This window comes from Hyla sarda, chromosome 3 (assembly GCF_029499605.1).
Source record: "Hyla sarda isolate aHylSar1 chromosome 3, aHylSar1.hap1, whole genome shotgun sequence".
NCBI lineage: Eukaryota > Metazoa > Chordata > Amphibia > Anura > Hylidae > Hyla > Hyla sarda.
In genome coordinates, this window is record NC_079191.1 from 322,384,992 (window position 1) to 322,402,379 (window position 17,388).

Below are 17,388 nucleotides of genomic sequence, written 5' to 3' on the forward strand. Positions count from 1 at the left end.
GTGGGCAATATAAAAATCCCACCTCAAAGCAGATAAAATGAAGAGAAGTTCAATAAGTCTTTGCATTGTGTGTCTGTGTGTGCCACACTAAGCATGGACAACAGAAAGAGGAGAAGAGAACTGTCTGAGGACTTGAGAACCAAAATTGTGGCTAAATATCAACAATCTCAAGGTTACAAGTCCTTCTCCAGAGATCTAGATTTGCCTTTGTCCAGTGTATATCCCTCTCCATCTCAGGAGCCCTCTGTATACATCCATCTCAGGAGCCCTCTATATACATCCATCTCAGGAGCCCTCTATATACATCCATCTCAGGAGCCCTCTATATACATCCCTCTCCATCTCAGGAGCCCCCTATATACATCCATCTCAGCAGCCCTCTATATACATCCCTCTCCATCTCAGGAGCCCTCTATATACATCCATCTCAGCAGCCCTCTATATACATCCCTCTCCACCTCAGGAGCCCTCTATATACATCCCTCTCCATCTCAGGAGCCCTCTATATACATCCATCTCAGCAGCCCTCTATATACATCCCTCTCCATCTCAGGAGCCCTCTATATACATCCCTCTCCATCTCAGGAGCCCTCTATATACATCCCTCTCCATCTCAGGAGCCCTCTATATACATCCCTCTCCATCTTAGGAGCCCTCTATATACATCCATCTCAGCAGCCCTCTATATACATCCCTCTCCACCTCAGGAGCCCTCTATATACATCCCTCTCCATCTCAGGAGCCCTCTATATACATCCATCTCAGCAGCCCTCTATATACATCCCTCTCCATCTCAGGAGCCCTCTATATACATCCCTCTCCATCTCAGGAGCCCTCTATATACATCCATCTCAGCAGCCCTCTATATACATCCCTCTCCACCTCAGGAGCCCTCTATATACATCCCTCTCCATCTCAGGAGCCCTCTATATACATCCCTCTCCATCTCAGGAGCCCTCTATATACATCCCTCTCCATCTCAGGAGCCCTCTATATACATCCCTCTCCATCTCAGGAGCCCTCTATATACATCCCTCTCCATCTCAGGAGCCCTCTATATACATCCCTCTCCATCTCAGGAGCCCTCTATATACATCCTTCTCCATCTCAGGAGCCCTCTATATACATCCCTCTCCATCTCAGGAGCCCTCTATATACATCCCTCTCCATCTCAGGAGCCCTCTATATACATCCCTCTCCATCTCAGGAGCCCTCTATATACACCCCTCTCCATCTCAGGAGCCCTCTATATACACCCCTCTCCATCTCAGGAGCCCTCTATATACATCCTTCTCCATCTCAGGAGCCCTCTATATACATCCCTCTCCATCTCAGGAGCCCTCTATATACATCCCTCTCCATCTCAGGAGCCCTCTATATACATCCCTCTCCATCTCAGGAGCCCTCTATATACATCGCTCTCCATCTCAGGAGCCCTCTATATACACCCCTCTCCATCTCAGGAGCCCTCTATATACATCCTTCTCCATCTCAGGAGCCCTCTATATACATCCCTCTCCATCTCAGGAGCCCTCTATATACATCCCTCTCAGCAGCCCTCTATATACATCCCTCTCCACCTCAGGAGCCCTCTATATACATCCATCTCAGGAGCCCTCTATATACATCCATCTCAGGAGCCCTCTATATACATCCATCTCAGGAGCCCTCTATATACATCCCTCTCCACCTCAGGAGCCCTCTATATACATCCCTCTCCATCTCAGGAGCCCTCTATATACATCCCTCTCCACCTCAGGAGCCCTCTATATACATCCCTCTCCATCTCAGGAGCCCTCTATATACATCCCTCTCCATCTCAGGAGCCCTCTATATACATCCCTCTCCATCTCAGGAGCCCTCTATATACATCCCTCTCCATCTCAGGAGCCCTCTATATACACCCCTCTCCATCTCAGGAGCCCTCTATATACATCCCTCTCCATCTCAGGAGCCCTCTATATACATCCCTCTCCATCTCAGGAGCCCTCTATATACACCCCTCTCCATCTCAGGAGCCCTCTATATACATCCCTCTCCATCTCAGGAGCCCTCTATATACATCCCTCTCCATCTCAGGAGCCCTCTATATACATCCCTCTCCATCTCAGGAGCCCTCTATATACATCCCTCTCCATCTCAGGAGCCCTCTATATACATCCCTCTCCATCTCAGCAGCCCTCTATATACATCCTTCTCCATCTCAGGAGCCCTCTATATACATCCCTCTCCATCTCAGGAGCCCTCTATATACATCCCTCTCAGCAGCCCTCTATATACATCCCTCTCCACCTCAGGAGCCCTCTATATACATCCATCTCAGGAGCCCTCTATATACATCCATCTCAGGAGCCCTCTATATACATCCCTCTCCACCTCAGGAGCCCTCTATATACATCCCTCTCCATCTCAGGAGCCCTCTATATACATCCCTCTCCATCTCAGCAGCCCTCTATATACATCCCTCTCCATCTCAGGAGCCCTCTATATACATCCCTCTCCACCTCAGGAGCCCTCTATATACATCCATCTCAGGAGCCCTCTATATACATCCATCTCCATCTCAGGAGCCCTCTATATACATCCATCTCAGGAGCCCTCTATATACATCCATCTCAGGAGCCCTCTATATACATCCATCTCAGGAGCCCTCTAAATACCGCCCTTTCAGTGTACATCTCAGTATCGCCCTCTATACAGTTTACACTTCCGCCCTGAAGCCGTGCACTGCACGTAAAGCAAGTTGCAAAGGCGCGTCACGTGATTCCTCCATCCATCCATGCCCCCATGCCCAGCAGGCTAGTGTATTCACCACAGGACCCATTAGGGGCAGGCGCTGGCAGTTGTGGGCAGATACTTGCGGCTGTTTCCTGCGGTTTCTTACCTTGAGCCGGTCTGAGATGCGGCTGAACTGAAGAGAACCGTAAAGCGCGGCGCCGGCAGTTTTGGCGGTACAGAGCGGTGACAGCACGGTGCTCTGCCGCCAGCCCTTCCAGCCCGCAGGAGCGCAGTGTGTGACGTGCTGTCTTCCCTGACTCCGCTTCCACGTCTTGTAGAAATAATGTGGATATCTGGAACCCATGTCGCACCTCTATGAAGACAGGCAGACGATGATAGCCGCTGGGGATTTGCAGGAGTTTGTTCCTTTTGGCCGAGACCACAGCCGGCAGCACCCCAATGCCCTGAACCTCCAGCTCCGGCAGCTACAGCCCGCCTCTGAGCTCTGGTCTTCGGACGGGGCTGCCGGCTTGGTGGGATCCCTCCGGGAGGTGACGATCCATGAGAAGCATAAGGTACATGGCAGGCATCCCCCAAACAGCCCACAACTCCCATCATACCCTTACTGCTTTCGTCATGTCAGTGCATGATTGGAGTTGTAGTTGTGCTACAGCTAGAAAACCACAGGGAACAGTGCCCTATCAGAATGACAAGTGTGCCCCCTCCATGGCCCTGAGATCCTGTGAGTGAATGTGAGCACCACAATGCCACCTCTGCCCGGGCACTGATGCCATCTGTACATGAGAATACACAGTCTATCTATGGGACCTATCTCTGATTCCCCTGAGGAAATCAATGCCCAGGAGCTACTTATCCCAGCCCATGGTTCATTAGAACATAGCCAGTCGTAGGGTATGTTCACACTGAGGAATTTACTCCAGTAATTCCGCTCGCTTATTCCTCTCCAATTCAGTCAGCAGTGAATAACCCAGTAGAGATTCCCGCGCCAATGAAAGGGAAAATTCTAATTGGTGGTTGTCGTCCAGCAAAAAAAAAACCCCAAAAATTTCTCCTATATTTCCGCACGGAATTCTGCATCAATTCAGAGTGGGGAAAAAGCAGAAATTCTGCGTCTGAATTTTTAAGCGAGAATTCCTTGCCAATTCCTCAGTGTGAACATACTCTAAGGGGAGAGAACTGTCAGTTCAGCAGATGGCCCATAGAAATATCTTCCATTTAAAGCCCTGGTCACAATAGGATCATCATGTGTTACAGTTGGCTGAACTCCAGAATTTATACAAGATCATCCAACTTTCCAATGTGTATGGAGGTCTCCCAACTCGCCTCTGACAGATCATGGGAGACGACATTTTTATACTTTATGATAATCCAATAAAAGCTATGTTTTATGGTAAGGGACGAATATAGGGTAATTTGGCCCTCTTGTTTTTTGTATTAAAGGAATGGGAGAAGGAGCTCTTGACCGACCAAACATTCTGTTGACAGCTATCACATTTGTGGCGCTACCTTAAATGGTAACTTTGTACTAGAAATCTTACCCCACAGGGTAGGGGATAAGTGTCTGATCTGGGTGGATCTGCCCCCCACCCCCCCCCCCCCCCCCCCCCCCCCCCCCGCCGCTTTCTCTTGCCCGGTGATCTCCACTCTGTGCTGGATTACTGTCAACCACAGCTTGAAGCTGTGGACAATGTGCTCCTTCCAAATATCTTTAAAGGAGATATGGATCGACATGAACGCTGTATCTCCACCTCACTCATAGACCTGAATGGATGGAGTGTATCAACCATGGCCGCTCCAAAGCTTAGCACAACCGGCGTTCAGATGTTCAGAATGCCGGGCCAGAGAACTACAAAGAAAAGGAAAAAGGAAACAGACAAGCGCCCCTAGTGAAATATGTAAAGACACCAATAATCCAAAAGATGCAGGAGAAGCACACTCATCCTGCACAGTTGCGCTAAGAGCACAACATCTGCATGCGTATAATAATGTTTGATCCTGCGGCTGTATAGCACAGCCATCGTTCTGAACACAAATGTTCATAATGCCAGGACAGAGAACTAGTATTGGAGGATATCTGACCATCAACACTTATCCCTCATCTACAGGATCATGGGGGATATGACTGCTGGGACCAAAAACTTAAGCATGAGGTCCTGAGTCTCACAATCGAATGAAGTGGTCACACATGTGCACTGCCACTTCTTTCAGTGCCTATGAAAGTATAGTGCTCTGCTATATCTGGCAGCTCCCATAGACTATTATTAGAGAGCCAGTAGGGATGTGGAATTCCTATCACCCGACGCCCGAGTCACGCAGTTCCAGGCTTCGGGCATGTAGGGCCGGGCCTGAAAGCCCTCGACAAGCACAGGCGGCGCTCAGAGGACTCGTGCCTGCTCCACACTTCAGCTCTCCCCCCCCCCCTGGCTGTTTTCAGTAGCTGGTGACCGCCGCTAATAGCCAGCATGCAGCGATCGCAGTGGCTGGCTATTAACCCTTTAGATCGCCGCTGTTAAAGCTGACAGCAGCGTCTAAAGGGACATATGAATGCTCCCTGGTGGGCTAGTGTGGTGGATCGGCCCCTGCAGCGCGATTGGGGGGGTTGGGCAATCCACTATAGAGGTAGCCGGAGGGCTTACGTGGCTCTGTCATTGATAGAGCCTGGCTGAACTAGGCTCTATCAAGGGATCACAGAGCACACAGGTCAATGGAGTTCAATAAAACTATTAAACATATTTAGTATCGCTGCGTGCATAATTTTACGAACTATTAAAATATAACATTATGTATCCCGTACGGTAAATAACGTAAATGTAAAAGAAAAAAAATACCAAACCACAGAATTGCAATTTTTATAATATCCCAGAAAAAAAGCGATTAAGGGTCTATTCACATTACATTATTCTGCGCATATTTGATGTGCAGGTTTTCAAGTCATTCAGTTTACATTGAAATCTGCAGCAGAAAATCCTGCGCATCAAATCTGCACAGAATACTGTTTGTGTGAATAGACTCTAAGAAGTCAGATCAGTACCAAAATGGTACCGATACAAAAACTGATTATGGCGCAAAAAATGAGCCCTCATACAGCCTGGTATGTGAGGAAAAAATAAATAAAGCTACAGGGGTCAGAAAAAAGCAATAAAAAAAAGCAAAAAAGTTCTGATTTTTTTTTTTAATGAGTAAAACATGACATAAACTATGCAAATCTGGTATTGGTGTAATCAGGCGGCCTAAAGTATCAAAATAACATGTTATCTCAACCACAAGGTAAATGGTGTAGAAAAGAAAACCACCAAATTTGCAAAATTATCTTTTACTATTTCAATTTCACTTCACCGATATTTTTTTGTTTTTGTTTCGGAGCATGTGTTATGGAAAAATAAAAAGGTATCATTATAGTAGGTGGTTAAGGCCATTATAGGGCGAGGAGGAAAAAGCGAGAGTGTAAAAGCGAAAATTGGCCCGGACAAGTGGATCGTCATGAGGGACAAGTAGATTTTGCTCCATTTTAGTAGTCTTTTAATAAATGTCCACACCCCTGTACCAGTGCACATATGTCATCACTGCTCCACAGTCATACTTTTCCCCTATCCTGTGGATAAGGTTTAGTTGCTAATGGTTAGATAAGCCCTTTAGGTGTAGGGTCACACATGATGTATTTTGTTAAAGGGGTACTCCGGTGGCAAGACATTTTTTTTTAATCAACTGGTGCCAGAAAGTTAAACAGATTTGTAAATTACTTCTGTTAAAAAATCTTTACCCTTCCAGTACTTTTAAGCAGCTGTATGCTACAGATGAAATTCATTTCTTTTTTAATTTCTTTTTTTTCTTGTCCACAGTGCTCTCTGCTGACACCTCTGTCCGTGTCAGGAACTGTCCAGAGCAGCATAGGTTTGCTATGGGGATTTTCTCCTGCTCTGGACAGTTCCTGATACGGGCATGAGGTGTCAGCAGAGAGCACTGTGGACAAGACAAAAAAGAAATTCAAAAATAAAAGAATTTTCTCTGTAGTATAGAGCTGCTAAAATGTACTGGAAGGGTAAAGATTTTTTTAATAGAAGTAATTTACAAATCTGTTTAACTTTCTGGCACCAGTTGATTTAAAAAAAATGTTTTCTGCCGGAGTACCCCTTTAACCCCTTAACGACGTTGGACGTAAATGTATGACCTGGTGAGCTGGTTCTTAACGCACCAGGACGTACATTTACGTCCTATACATAACCGCGAGCATCGGAGCGATACTCGGGTCATGCGCGGAAGGTCTCGGCTGCTGATAGCAGCCAGGGACCCGCCGGTACTGGCGGGCATCCGCGATCGCGCGGATGTCTGCCATTAACCACTCAGATGCCGTGATCAATACAGATCACGGCATCTGCAGCATCGTGGTCACTAAAATCGATGATCGGATTGCCCCCAGCGCTGCCGCGGCGATCCGATCATCCAGAATGTCAGACAGAGGTCCCCTCACCTGCCTCCGCTGCCTTCCATGGGTCTTCTGCTCTGGTCTGCGATCGAGTAGACCAGAACAGAAGATGACCGATAACACTGATCAGTGCTATGTCCTATACATATCACTGAACAGTATTAGCAATCGAATGATTGCTATAAATAGTCCTCTAAAGTGTAAAAAAAAAAAGTGAAAAACCCCCTCCCCCAATAAAAACGTGAATTGTCCCATTTTCCCTATTTCACCCCCCCCCCAAAAAAATAATTTTTTAGATACATATTTGATATCGCCGCTTAAATATCCCAACTATTAAAATAAAATGTTAATGATACCGTACGGTGAACGGCGTGAAAGTAAAAAAAAAAGTCCAAAATAGCTGCTTTTTTTAAATCATTTTATTCTAAAATAATTTTATAAAAAAAAGTATTAAGTTTTATATAAGCAAATATGGTATCAATAAAAAGTACATACCACGGCGCAAAAAAATGAGCCCTCATACCGCCGCTTATACGGAAAAATGAAAAAGTTATAGGTCTTCAAAATAGGGGCATTTTAAACGTACTAATTTGGTTCAACAGTTTGCGTTTTTTTTTTAAGCGCAGCAATAATAGAAAAGTATGTTATCTTCGGTATCATTTTAATCGTATTGACCCAAAGAATAAAGAACACATGTCATTTTTACCATAAATTGTATGGCGTGAAAACAAAACCTTCCAAAATGAGCAAAATTGTGGTTTTCTTTTTAATTTCCCCACACAAATTAGTATATTTTTGGTTGCGCCATACACTTTATGGTAAAGTGAGTGATGGCATTACAATGGACAACTGTTCGCGCAAAAAACAAGCCCTCATACTACTCCGGATGAAAATATAAAAGAGTTATGATTTTTTGAAGGCGAGGAGGAAAAAACAAAAATGTTAAAATAAAATTGTCTGAGTCCTTAATGCCCAAATGGGCTGAGTCCTTAAGGGGTTAATGGGGTACTCTGTGGAAAACCTTTTTATTTTTTTTAAATCAACTGGTGTTAGAAAGTTAAACAGATTTGTAAATTACTTCTATTAGAAACTCTTAATCCTTCTGCTGACATCTCTGTCCATTTTAGGAACTGTCCAGACTAGGAGAAAATCCCCATAGTAGACATATGCTGCTCTGGACAGTTCCTAAAATGGACAGAGGTGTCAGCAGAGAGCACTCTACTTGTGACGTCAGCAGAGAGCTCTGTGTTCCAAAAAGAAAATAATTTCCTCTGTAGTATTAAGCAGCTAATAAGTACTGGAAGGATTAAGATTTTTTAATAGAAGTAATTTACAAATTTGTTAAACTTTCTGACACCAGTTGATTTTAAAAAAAAACTCCACTGGAGTACCCCTTTAAGTATTTTCATGCAGTATGTAAAATTGTGGAAACATTTGGCTGTCCAGGCATGCTGGGAATTGTAGTTTTGCAACATCTGGAGGCTCACTGGTTGGGAAAGACTGTTGTAGGGTAAGGCTTTGCTGGTCTCCCAGGATAGCATATGATCCCATACCAGAGATGGTATACATATCCCATACCAGAGATGGTATGCATATCCCATACCAGAGATGGTATACATATCCCATACCAGAGATGGTATACAAATCCCATACCAGAGATGGTATACAAATCCCATACCAGAGATGGTATACAAATCCCATACCAGAGATGGTATACATATCCCATACCAGAGAGGGTATACATATCCCATACCAGAGAGGGTATACATATCCCATACCAGAGATGGTATACATATCCCATACCAGAGATGGTATACATATCCCATACCAGAGATGGTATACATATCCCATACCAGAGATGGTATACATATCCCATACCAGAGATGGTATACAAATCCCATACCAGAGAGGGTATACATATCCCATACCAGAGAGGGTATACATATCCCATACCAGAGAGGGTATACATATCCCTTACCAGAGAGGGTATACATATCCCATACCAGAGAGGGTATACATATCCCATACCAGAGATGGTATACATATCCCATACCAGAGATGGTATACATATCCCATACCAGAGATGGTATACATATCCCATACCAGAGATGGTATACATATCCCATACCAGAGATGGTATACAAATCCCATACCAGAGAGGGTATACAAATCCCATACCAGAGAGGGTATACAAATCCCATACCAGAGAGGGTATACATATCCCATACCAGAGAGGGTATACATATCCCATACCAGAGAGGGTATACATATCCCATACCAGAGAGGGTATACATATCCCATACCAGAGAGGGTATACATATCCCATACCAGAGAGGGTATACATATCCCATACCAGAGAGGGTATACAAATCCCATACCAGAGAGGGTATACAAATCCCATACCAGAGAGGGTATACAAATCCCATACCAGAGAGGGTATACAAATCCCATACCAGAGATGGTATACAAATCCCATACCAGAGATGGTATACATATCCCATACCAGAGATGGTATACATATCCCATACCAGAGATGGTATACATATCCCATACCAGAGATGGTATACATATCCCATACCAGAGATGGTATACATATCCCATACCAGAGATGGTATACAAATCCCATACCAGAGATGGTATACATATCCCATACCAGAGATGGTATACATATCCCATACCAGAGATGGTATACATATCCCATACCAGAGATGGTATACATATCCCATACCAGAGATGGTATACAAATCCCATACCAGAGATGGTATACATATCCCATACCAGAGATGGTATACATATCCCATACCAGAGATGGTATACATATCCCATACCAGAGATGGTATACATATCCCATACCAGAGATGGTATACATATCCCATACCAGAGATGGTATACAAATCCCATACCAGAGATGGTATACATATCCCATACCAGAGATGGTATACATATCCCATACCAGAGATGGTATACATATCCCATACCAGAGATGGTATACATATCCTTCAACGTATACCTCCAATGTATATCACGGATACTGTGGAATACCTTACCATTTGACTACTATGGGGGAGATTTAGCTCAACATGTCGAAAGGAAACGTTGATCAGTTGCCCATAGCAACCAATCAGATCGCTTCTTTCATTTTTCAGAGGCCTTTTCAGAATTGAAAGATGCGATCTGATTGGTTGCTATGAGCAACTCAGCAACTTTTCCTCTAGACAGGTTTTGATAAATCTCCCTCCATGCTTACAGAAAATATACAATGCATGGTGCATGTTTGTTGTGGTGGTCCTATGTATAGAACAGACCGCTGATCTCCCATAGGGGAAGGGTGGCTTATATCCTGGTGTATACCTCAAACCAGTTCATATAGCTGATGTAAATCTAGTCAGACTATGGTATTAAACCCCTTTGGGTGTATATTTGAGTCACGCTCAGCTTCTTCTCTAGTGCTCACCTAGTCCATGCAGTGAGGGAAGAATCTCGTGAAAATAGTCAGTAAGGGAATAATGGCTGCTGACCAGGTCTATTTCATCATGTAAAAATGCTATATATTCTGACATTTCTTATAACATGTTGTCAATAAATGAACAGATCTTCACATTCTGTGTGTGCTGGTTGTTGGCTTTGTGGCTTTAGTATAACCTCACCGCTGTCTTGTTGTTCACAGGAAAGTTGGCAGTTAAGAAAAGGCGTTGGCGACCCCAGTGAAGATGTGGAGTACGACGAAGAATTGTATGTGGCTGAGAACATGGTCATATGGAGCAAAGGAAGTAAAATCCATGCATCTGCAGTGTATAAAGCCTTTACAGTCGACAGCCCAGTTGTCCAGGTGTGTTAGTGATACTACTTCTATCTTGAAATTTGACCCAAAAAGAAAAAATCTTTTTGATATTTTGCCAGTTTTGGCAACAATAACAACCCCATAAGATGTGCTTTCTAACCTCTGTGGTCAGGAGACATAGGCATCATATCACCATACTAAGGGGGAATATTAGTGGTGCAAAATGGTATAAGTTTTTATATTTGTCAGTCTTTTTTTAGCCTATTTGTCTCTTAGGCTAGGTTCACACTGTTATACTTCATTCCGTTCTGGATCCGCTCAACTTCTTCTTCTTTTTTATTTTTTTTGCGCCGAACAGCTCTCAAATGGATTGGAGCGCAACTGACTCAGAGTCCCAATGGATCCCATTGACTTGAATGGAATCCCTCAGGGTCCAGTAGTATACTGGAAAAAAAATAGTTTGTGCACCAATGTGCCCAATGGCCTAGCCTTGAGGGTGTTTCTCTCACACACACACACACACACACACACACACAGCTTTTGTGGCAGTTTTCAATGAGTTGTTTGGAGCATAAGCTAGCAGTGGCTCCGGCAATGAACACATTTCAGTCCCTTTTCGATCTTCCCTATTTCTTTTGAATCCTCTCTCGGCTTTAACTCAAAAGTCTGAATTAAAAACTGCTACAAAAATAGCTGTGTGTGAAAACCCTCTTAAAGCGTTACTATCGAACACATTGCATTTCACTCCTGAGACCCGCTGCAACTGTAAGTTATAAGCCGGTGAAGTTTGTGGCAGTTCACGCCTCACTCAAGGGCTAACAAACAAATCCAACCTTTTCTCTGCTTAAAGGACATCTGCAGCGAAAAAAACTTATCCCCTATCCACAGGATAGGGGATTAGTGTCTGATCACAGGGAGTCCCCCGAACGGATCTCCCGAACGGGGCACCGACATTGCCGCGCCATGCGCCGGCTAATTCGCATAGCATCTAGCTCACTGAGCTCGATGGACGCGCCCCCCTCCATACAGCTCTATGGGAGAGGTGGGGAGGCACGAACGCTGCATCCCCGCCTCTCCCATAGACATATATGGAGGAGGCGTGTCGGCCTCAGACACTTCGATCAGACACTTATCCCTATCCTTTCGCTGCAGATTTCCTTAAAGGGGTACTCCAGTGGAAGACTTTTTTTTTTTTTTAAATCAACTGGTGCCAGAAAGTAAAACAGATTTGTAAACTACTTCTATGAAAAAATCTTAATCCTTACAGTACTTATTAGCTGCTGAATACTACAGAGGAAATTATTTTCTTTTTGGAACACAGAGCTGTCTGCTGAATCACGAGCACAGTGCTGTCTCCTGACATCTGTCCATTTTAAGAACTGTCCAGAGTAGGAGAAAATCCCCATAGCAAACATATGCTGCTCTGGACAGTTCCTAAAATGGACAGATGTCAGCAGAGAGCACTGTGCTCGTGATGTCAGCAGAGAGCACTGTGTTCCAAAAAGAAAATAATTTCCTCTTTAGTATTCAGCAGCTAATAAGTACTGGAAGGATTAACATTTTTTCATAGAAGTAATTTACAAATCTGTTTAACTTTCTGGCACCAGTTGATTTAAAAAAATTAAGTGAAAAGGTCAGAGCCGCCTACCAGAGAGTGGAACGTGCTGCTTTACACTTTACTGGCTTATAACTCGCAATCACAGTAGGTCTCAGTAGTGAGACCGCTGCAATTCCAACTTTTGATATGTCTGGGCAGCAAGTTGAGTTGTTTTAAAAGACAGTAACACTTTAACGTTCAGCACTTTTATTAAAGAGTACCTGTCAGATCCAACAAAAAAAACATTTTAATATACGACTCAGTACCTAATCCTGACCATGTACATCTAATTTTTATGTGTCTAGCACCTTTATTTATTTATTTGTTACACTTTTAATTTAGCTCACTAGTCTGAAATCCTCTCAAAGGGAGGGGGCGTGGCCTCACTATGCAGGTCTCCGCCCCCTCCCTCAGTATGCTGTCTGCTCACATCTCCCCTAGCATTAGCAAAACTACAACTCCCAGCTTGTCCTCACTGACAGTAGCGGGACACAAGCCGACAGTGGGAGGATTTTCCCTCCAGTTATGAGCCCTGCGCTCACAGCTGTCAATCAAGGAAGTGTGTCCATGACATAGGTGATGACGCATGGACACAGCAGGACTAGTATGTGTCCAAGCAGGCAGGGGGGGGGGGCAGTTGTTTGACTGGCTTTTTCAGTTTGAAATACTGAAAATTTTCTAATGAAAGCAATTGGAAATTGTTTTACAACATATCAAAAGTACAGTATTGGACAGTGCCCATTTAAGGGATGGTCTCAGAAGACACACTGATGATGGGATTGCTAGTACAATAAGAGAGAACAGAAGATAAGGTGGCATCGAAAATTCTTTTAATGTGATTAAATTCTTCACAATTAGACAGAGATTTATTAATCCTTCTAAGCCAAGTACCCAACTTTCCAGCACCAATCACTGTCCAATAGGCAAGTGTTGTAACTAAGGCTCTTTGCAGTGTTGATTTGCTCTAAGCAGGAGTCTTTTAGACTCCTGTTTGGGCGGTTTTCACTAGGAAGAAGCAAGAAAAATTCTGATGTAGTGACAGGGGCCACAATCCTTTTAAAGGCCCACCCCATATCTGGACCAGATTTCCAAGGACAGATTTTTTTGCCATCATTTGCTATGCATACTGGTCATTTTTTTAGGCCCACCCCTCTCTGGAAGACCAATTTATAATGTAGATTTGAGTTTTTCTTACTCATACTGCTTGTAGAGATCTCCAAACCAATATATATCTTTTTATTTAATTTTTTTGCTAGACTTGAAATGTTTATTTAAAATAAATAATTTTTTTAATATTTTGCAGGCTCTTTGGTGTGACTTTACTATATTTGGTACCAAAACAGAAAATGAAGAATGTAAGTTATAACACAGTATCAGAGGTTTTGATTGCTTTTTCTATCTATCTATCTATCTATCTATCTATATGATATAAGATTTGTCTTATGACATGACATGTCATGTCTTTGACATGACAGGAGGTGATATGCGCTGTAAATGAGTGCTGATCTCAGAGGTCAGCACTTATTTACAAAGTCTAATACAAGGTTTGACAATCATGCGAGCAGGTACACTCAAATCACTTTTTTGTTTGTGCCACCCTTAGCTTCCATCATTTGCTGGCCACAATTCTCCTATAATATAGGGAGATGTGTGGGTGACAATGGTTTTTTAACCTGTGAAAAAGAGGATCAGCCAACAAACAAGTTTTTGCTCGTTCATCAACTGATAATCACCGTGTGTAAAAGAACCCTAAGAGCTCAGTTGTACCCAGGAATATAAAAGTAGAGGTGAGAAAGATGTTTTCAGGCTATTGAGCATACATGATGCTGGTCCTGCTAATATAGGGGATGGGTAGGCACCTGCTTTACATGCTATGGCTATTCATACTCCCATTAAATGGGTACTCCAGGGAACTAAAATGTATACACTATCCACAGGAGCACAGATCGAGGGTGTGGAGCTTCAATAATCTACTTGTGGAGGGAGACGTAAAGGGAGTGTACAAGTTTGTCACCTACTTTAATCGTTCATATATTTTTTGAAAATATGCCCAGAGAGTGGCCAACCCCTTTACATTTAATCTGTTGGCTGTTCTTTGATGTAGAGCTTAAGGGGACCTGTCAGCAATAAAACTGGTGTAAATGAGCACATAACTAGAGTGGATAGTCATCATGCTTTTGAACATACCTTTTTTTTTAATTACGGTAGTAATTTCCAGTGCTGAGATATATCCCTATTTATAATTATGCAAACGAGGCTCATGTGTCCAGGGGGTGTTCCCCAGCTTGGAAAGAGCCCAGGTGAGTCCAGCCCATGTCCTCTTTATCTAATGGCTGCCAATCAAAGGGGGTAGGCAGATGCCAGAGGGGCGTTGATAAAGAGGACATGGGATCGACTTACCTGAGTTCTGGAGAACGCATTTGAGCCTTATTTGCATATTAACAAAAATGCTTATTAATCAATGCTGAAAAGGACATTGAAGATAGAAAAAAAAGATGTGCCCAGAATCCTCATGACCAGCTCCATCTAGCCATTTGACTATTTACACCCCTCTATTCCTGCTGACAGGTCTGCTTTAACCCCTTAAGGACCAAGGACGTACCGGTACGTCCTTGGTCCTGCTCTTCTGATATAACGCGGGGTTACACAGTAACCCCGCGTCATATCATGGCGGGCCCGGCGTCATAGTGAAGCCGGGACCCGCCTCTAATAGCGCGCAGCGCCGATCGCGGCGCCGCGCGCTATTAACCCTTTAGCCGCGCGCTCAAAGCTGAGCCGCGCGGCTAAAAGTGAAAGTGAAAGTTCCCGGCTAGCTCAGTCGGGCTGTTCGGGATAGCCGCGGCTAATCGCGGCATCCCGAACAGCTGACAGGACAGCGGGAGGGCCCCTACCTGCCTCCTCGCTGTCCGATCGCCGAATGACTGCTCAGTGCCTGAGATCCAGGCATGAGCAGTCATCCGGCAGAATCGTTGATCACTGGTTTCTTATGAGAAACCAGTGATCAACATAGAAGATCAGTGTGTGCAGTGTTATAGGTCCCTATGGGACCTATAACACTGCAAAAAAAAAGTGAAAAAAAAAAAGTGAATAAAGATCATTTAACTCCTCCCCTATTAAAAGTTTGAATCACCCCCCTTTTCCAATAAAAAAAAAAACACAGTGTAAATAAAAATAAAAATAAACATATGTGGTATCACCGCGTGCGGAAATGTCCGAATTATAAAAATATATCATTAATTAAACCGCTCGGTCAATGGCGTGCGCGCAAAAAAATTCCAAAGTCCAAAATAGTGCATTTTTGGTCACTTTTTATATCATTTAAAAATGAATAAAAAGTGATCAATAAGTCCTATCAATGCAAAAATGGTACCGTTAAAAACTTCAGATCACGGCGCCAAAAATGAGCCCTGATACCGCCCCATACACGGAAAAATAAAAAAGTTATAGGGGTCAGAAGATGACAATTTTAAACGTATTAATTTTCCTGCATGTAGTTATGATTTTTTCCAGAAGTCCGACAAAATCAAACCTATATAAGTGGGGTATCATTTTAATCGTATGGACCTACACAATACATATCAGGTGTCATTTTTACCGAAAAATGTACTACGTAGAAACGGAAGCCCCCAAAATTTACAAAACAGCGGTTTTTTTTTTCAATTTTGTCGCACAATGATTTTTTTTCCCACTTCACCATAGATTTTTGGGCAAAATGACTGACGTCATTACAAAGTAGAATTGGTGGCGCAAAAAATAAGCCATCATATGGATTTTTAGGTGTAAATTTGAAAGAGTTATGATTTTTTAAAGGCAAGGAGCAAAAAACGAAAATGCAAAAACGGAAAAACCTCCGGTCCTTAAGGGGTTAAATCGGATCTGTCAGGTCTCCTATGCTACCCTGTTTGAGGGCAGCATGTAAAAGGGAGGGAGTTGCCAGTATTGGGTTGTATATTCAAGTAGAAAGCTTCTAAAATTCACAGAGAAAAAGAGTCCTGCTTCTCCATATGTTCATTCTTCAGAGCTGATTAAAAAAAAGTTGTCCTACTCTATTCTTCTACAAGAGATCTGTGAAAGCAGTGTAATGTCCATGTGTGGTAGTCACAACTGATGCTGTTGTACTTCTCAGGTGAAGATAAAGTAGAGAAATGTATCTGCATCTTACAAGGCTCCTGTATCAATGTCCACAACACAGAAGGGAAGGATTATATTGCACCTCTGCCGTTTCAGGTAGGGAAAAATGTTTTCTTGTGATTTACATCTAATCATTTTTCTGTGTATTTAGAATGTGCATCCATTTTCAACTTGAACATAATGTAATACTTTCTCTATCGGCTCCATTGGGGGACACAGACCATGGGTGTATGCTGCTGTCACTAGGAGGCTTGACACTATGGCAACCAGAAAAGTCGGCTCCTCCAAGCAGGATATACCCTCCTCCAGGCTCTGAGGTAATCAGTTTCAGCTTAGTGTCTAAGGAGGATAGACACTGGTCTGAGGTTCTCCTCAGACCAGGTCTTTTATTTTTTATTTTTCTAGTTAGGGAATGTGTTAGTTCTTTTATTCCTTTTTCTTTCCGTTTTCAGGTGGGGACTCGGGAACTGCGTTTCACTGTTTCCCCATTGCGAGAGGTGACAGGCATCTGTGATGTACTGTTAACCCCCTCTCGCCAACGGTCAGCGCTTGGGGTTGTACCTCATGGGTCCGGGTCCCCCTACCTCCCTGTTCGCCTCACTATGAGCTTGGCTTACTGCAGGTGACAATGCTGACTGAAGACTACATTCTAAAGACTTTCATGAGGTAAGCTCTTCAGCATGAGGTGAGAATTTTTTCTTTCAGGTGGGATCTTTC

At 43.5% G+C, this 17,388-nt stretch overlaps 2 protein-coding genes across 3 annotated transcripts in view; one reads left to right on the forward strand and one right to left on the reverse strand.

Moving 5' to 3' along the window:
• The window catches only part of MERTK (MER proto-oncogene, tyrosine kinase), a 177,517-nt gene extending 174,506 nt beyond the window's left edge, over positions 1 to 3,011 (reverse strand). The window contains exon 1 of one of the 2 annotated variants that reach the window (XM_056567212.1): positions 2,885 to 3,011. The gene's annotated coding sequence lies outside the window, so the exon portion shown is untranslated. The remainder of the gene's footprint in view (positions 1 to 2,884) is intronic. The other variant, XM_056567207.1, reaches the window with a different exon arrangement.
• A 63-nt stretch (positions 3,012 to 3,074) lies between these two features.
• Positions 3,075 to 17,388, forward strand: part of ANAPC1 (anaphase promoting complex subunit 1) — a 142,581-nt gene continuing 128,267 nt past the window's right edge. Inside the window, exons 1-4 of the mRNA XM_056567206.1 lie at positions 3,075 to 3,293; positions 10,830 to 10,991; positions 13,844 to 13,895; positions 16,667 to 16,767. Coding sequence (XP_056423181.1) covers positions 3,081 to 3,293; positions 10,830 to 10,991; positions 13,844 to 13,895; positions 16,667 to 16,767 — 528 coding nt within the window. The 5' untranslated portion in view covers positions 3,075 to 3,080. The remainder of the gene's footprint in view (positions 3,294 to 10,829; positions 10,992 to 13,843; positions 13,896 to 16,666; positions 16,768 to 17,388) is intronic.